This window comes from Sorghum bicolor, chromosome 5 (assembly GCF_000003195.3).
Source record: "Sorghum bicolor cultivar BTx623 chromosome 5, Sorghum_bicolor_NCBIv3, whole genome shotgun sequence".
Classification (NCBI taxonomy): domain Eukaryota; kingdom Viridiplantae; phylum Streptophyta; class Magnoliopsida; order Poales; family Poaceae; genus Sorghum; species Sorghum bicolor.
In genome coordinates, this window is record NC_012874.2 from 67921928 (window position 1) to 67926694 (window position 4767).

At 41.0% G+C, this 4767-nt stretch overlaps 1 protein-coding gene across 1 annotated transcript; it reads right to left on the reverse strand.

The window, feature by feature from the left end:
* LOC110435610 lies at positions 2803-4199 on the reverse strand. The gene is made up of 2 exons (XM_021461338.1): positions 3787-4199; positions 2803-3595 (listed from the first exon to the last, which is right to left on the reverse strand). The coding sequence occupies exon 2, from the start codon at positions 3562-3564 to the stop codon at positions 3004-3006; it is 561 nt and encodes a 186-aa protein (XP_021317013.1). The 5' UTR covers positions 3565-3595; positions 3787-4199; the 3' UTR covers positions 2803-3003.

The following is a 4767-nucleotide window of genomic DNA, read 5'->3' on the forward strand; positions in this document are numbered from 1 at the left end:
AGATTGAACTCACAACCTCAAGCCTCGCGTGTTGCTTCCCTTACCACTGTGCCTCAGAGTCACTTGTGACTAAGTGGCTGATACATCATTTGAGAACCCAAAAAATGAAGTCAAATATTTTAAAATGAAGTTTTAGATATCTTTCAGTACTAAAGCTTTGATTTAGGTCATTTCTTCATCCAGTGTCACATAAAAATTCATAAAAAAATATTAATTTTGAAATCATTAAACTTTAAATAGAATTTGCAGGCCTTAAATGATTTGAAATGAAAATACAGTTAACTACTATTTGAGAAATATAACTTTGGTTTACGTCATTTCTCCATCTAATGGTGACATTTAAAAAATTCAAAATTAATGATTCCAAATTATTTGTATTAGCGATGGGTTAAGAAAATTGTCTATGTAAATACATCTCTACTAGCCGGTTCAGGTATATATCCAAGTTCCATATTTTTCAAGACATTGTTCCTCCCCTGTTAACAGGGCATCATCACTACAAGTCATCAACAGTTCCCTATTTAAATAATGTTCAACTTATACCTGATATGATGTAGTGATGAATTTAAGAACTACAAGTCATCAACAGGAGGAGCAACAAGTCAGAATTAATTTGGTTCTCTACGGTTCTTCAGATTCGTGGTGCTACCACCATTTACTGAATTTTTATTGCATGTGCTACCACCGTTAAGTATCCATTGTTAGTCGCAAATCTTTTTTTAAAAAAAAACTGTATATACTATGTACACATTGATCCTCTATGAGCGCACCAACACATTCTATGGACACCTCTGATCCTAAAGACTGAGCAAGTATATCTCAAAAATAGCAAAAATAGTGAAATCATCACAGAAACAATAACAAAATTAAATTTAGAAATAAATCTAATATAATGCTAGCAGCCACGTAAGTTGATGATTTAATTTGGATGGTTCACAAGAAAGCAACTGAGCTACTCTCAGTTCGCAACTGTTGGTGGACTATTGAAGTTTCTTTAGTTCTTATAAGAATAAATTGGTAACATCAATTTTTTGTACTCGAATCCCCACAATATTATGGACCATGTAAAAAAAATAAAAGAAGGCACCTGATATCCCTGATTATACATACATAACGTAAATTGGTTAACTGATACTCTGCTGTCAGAAGTTGGTTAGTCGTTCTCACAAGCTGATAAGCATGGGCTTGTGCTGGTAGAGGGCCAAACAATACAAAGCGTCATCCTTACTTGGCTGGGCCAAATTTTCTGTGAAGTATAATGGGCTACATATACATTACCACATGTATGGTATTCTTTGGAAAGACTAAAATCTGGATCAACCCACATGAACTGGCCCAGTTTCAGGTTACAAGTGAATTTGTAAATATGTACCGGCTAATATTTCTTGCTTGCATAGGTCCGTTCTTTTAGGCATCGTCTGGTTTTGTGATTAATAATTACTGCTGCTTCTTTCATCAATTTACTGCCATGGTCATTCACTCATCTTGGCCGCTGTCTTGTCGTTGTTGTTATCTACCTTCGAGTATAAATTTCCTGATATTTTTCTGCTGAAAGAATCCTATTAATGAATGAATAGCTTTTAAAATTTTGACCACAGAAAAAATGACAATAATGTATAGCTATCATGATTGTCACAGCCTACAAAAATAACCCAGCCTTGTTCTTACATTGAGATAAATTTATACAGTACAGGTGTTCACGAACCACGTGTCAGATTATAATAATCCATTAATACACTGGTGCTGCATGACATGGGTACTCGATCACTACTTTCTAGTTGTCATATGTGAATAAACAATTGAAGAAGGGCTATACCACATTGGAGCTATAAAAATGAAGAGCAGTTGTGCTTGGAAAATCAAACAGACAACAGACAAAACATGTGCAAGAGTGTGGTAGCTTCTTCAGTCGTCCTATGTCTCGTGCAAAAGCTAGTCAAGCATAATTGCATACATGTAGGCTTAAGAGGCATTGGGAATATAGACACCACTCCGCTTGTGCGTGTTCCATGCCATTCTGCTCGTGTCCACAGCACAATCCGGTAGCAGAACAGTATCAGCTCAACAGCACGCAGTGGCTGATCCCTTCACTACTAGAAACGCAGCTTGGGAATATCGCTGATGGTCCATTACTGCTAGAAATGGTGTTGCCTCGCACGCGGAATACAATCCACTGCAGCAACTAACCAGCACAACGAAACGAATGGACCCAGCGCTTGGGCGTAGTCTAACGGTGTGAGAGAGGGCTCCAGCTTATCTGTTGTCATTTTGGAATTTTTCTCTCTCCTCCACGAATTTTGTGTATGGCTACAAAAAGGACAAAGAAAATGTGCAAATATATGTAATTTTAATAAGTTGTGAATACAAAACATAAATTACTTAGAGCATCTCCCGGAATTTTGTAAAACAATTTCCTTTCCTATTTTGATTAGCACAAAGGAAAAAAAAATTGTCACCTCTAACAGTATGGTAAAAGTGCTCCTTAAAAACAAAGTGTTGCTAAATATCCACTTCAACTCGTAAATCTCTATAGTCGAGAGGTACTTCCTATCGGCTCCCCGTCCGGTGTTTTACTCAGGAGATCAGAGTAAAGTACTAAAAGAGGTTTAGCTCGTTATAAATAGTTCAGGGTTCTCAATGCAAAATTATTTAGGAAGCTAATATAGAAAACTATTAGAGAGAATTAAATTGAGGTTGCTACTTATTTTATTAACTAGCTAAAATTATTGGTTTAATAAGTTAATTCATAGAAAACATATGGAGTTGCTCTTAGTAAATGCATTGGTTGATGGACTTGACCAATAGAAATCATCAACCCATGAATACCACTTGCTGCCACAAATTACCTCTTTTTTTTCTCTTTTTTTGTCTTGTGATGAAACACATCTGTGATGTACAGTTGTGCATGTAACACAAATACGTGCTCTGTTTCCCTCTGAACTCTGAACTCTACAACCCCAAATCCCCAAATCCTACATACAGCACAAACTGATCCCAGCATCATCACGCCATCTTCAGGCTGAGGCACTGGTACATCCACGGACCCTGCCCCATCTCGTCCATCCTCCTGCTAATCTCGCCGTGAAACCTCACCGGCGTCGCCGCGTTGACCTCCCTGAACTGCGCCAGCTCGGAGTCCGTCGACGTCGACGACACCGCGGTCGCGCCGGAGTCAGAGTTGGACGACGCCTTGTGCCGCTTCCCCTGCCGCCTCTCGACGTCGCAGCTGCTGCTGCTGCTGCTCGGTCCCGTTGCCAGTGTCAGCTCAAGGTTGCATTCCTCGGCCATTGCAGGTGTTGTGGCCTTGTTGAAGCTGATGATCTGCTGCTGAGGAGTTGTTGTCGCCTTCTCGCCGCACCAGATGTCAAGCTCGGGTCTTGGCTTGACGTCGACGACCGCCGCCGGAGCACGGCTCGCCGGAGCAGTCGTCTGTGCCTGCTGCATCAGCTGCTTCTGGACATGGTACAGCCGGTGCAGCTCGTGTACCTGTTGTCTGAAGATCTGTTCTTGGTTCAGGATGGCCATCCTCATCTGCTCCCTGTCCATGTCTTGGTGAAGGTTCATGCCGATCCCCTTTTTCCCAACCGTGTGTTGTCTGTTTCATGAGAATTTGAGCATCAGTTAATCGGTGCTGCAAATCGGAACTGTGATCCCGGCCGTTAGACTCTCAGAATTTTCAGAGAATTGTTCCAAGAAAACAAGAACAGGAAAATACCCATGAAACACTAGGGACTCTGAAACAAAACAGAGGACGACAAGAACAGAGAAAGCAATTTCTATGCTCACCTCTTTTCAGGATCTCCCGGTCGGTGAGAAAGAACAATCTCCCTAACTGAATTCTGGATTCAAGAACTAGAGCAGAGAAGCAGAGAAGGCCAAGAAGAAGCTCTGGTCTCTGCTGGGAAGCAGGCCGGTCGGCATGGGCTGTTATATGATATCTAGCTAGCGAGGCAGGGGAGCAGGAGGACGAAGGAGATTGAGATATAAGATTCCCCAGACCTGTTGTCATGAGCTTGCTTGCTTCTCAGTCACAGCTCATGTGTGGGGTCCCCTACTCACCTCTGGCCTCTGCAGGCATGCCAAACAAATCCAAGCTCCTCCGGCCAATCACCTCGTGTATCTTAGTGTGCCAAAGATGCTTCCAAGTAGTGCCAAGAAAAGGATAGGCCCAGCTGCCTTATATAATTCTAATCTCATCTCCGTCCAGCCTCAAAAGCCTATGCGTCCCCCTACCCCTTAATATTTCTGCATCAATCATGCTTGCCAGTTTTTTTCATTCAGAGGTTGACCTTGTATATACTGTCACCTTGATTTTTGTACTAATAATGTCATATTGGTAGAAATTTTGAAGTTTTCAGATAGGTCTAGCAACTTGTTCTTGGGAACTATGTATATTTTGTACTTTTGTGTAATGCTGATTTGTCCTTGATTGTTATGCTGTGGTGTACAAGCCCGGGGACACGTAACAAACACTAGTTTTTAACTTCTGAATGTTTTGTGAATCGATCATTATTCGGGAGGAATCATTGAGGAGACAACTAGCTAGACACAGGCTCTATGGTTAGATCTCTCGTATTCACATGGGAAGAGGATTAGTACTGTCATTACCAGTTGTCCAACCCCTTTTATATGTTGTATGTTGTATATATAGTATCTGCGTAAGTCAAACATATCTGCTTCATATGAAAAATAATGCTACCGAACGATTGGGACAGCTCCTATAAACATTAGTTTAGCAGCAATCGTGCTTCTGACAGGATAAGATTT

Excerpts from the sequence above, each read along its gene's own strand:
- LOC110435610 (XM_021461338.1), bottom strand. The coding sequence starts at position 3,564 with ATGAACCTTCACCAAGACATGGACAGGGAGCAGATGAGGATGGCCATC.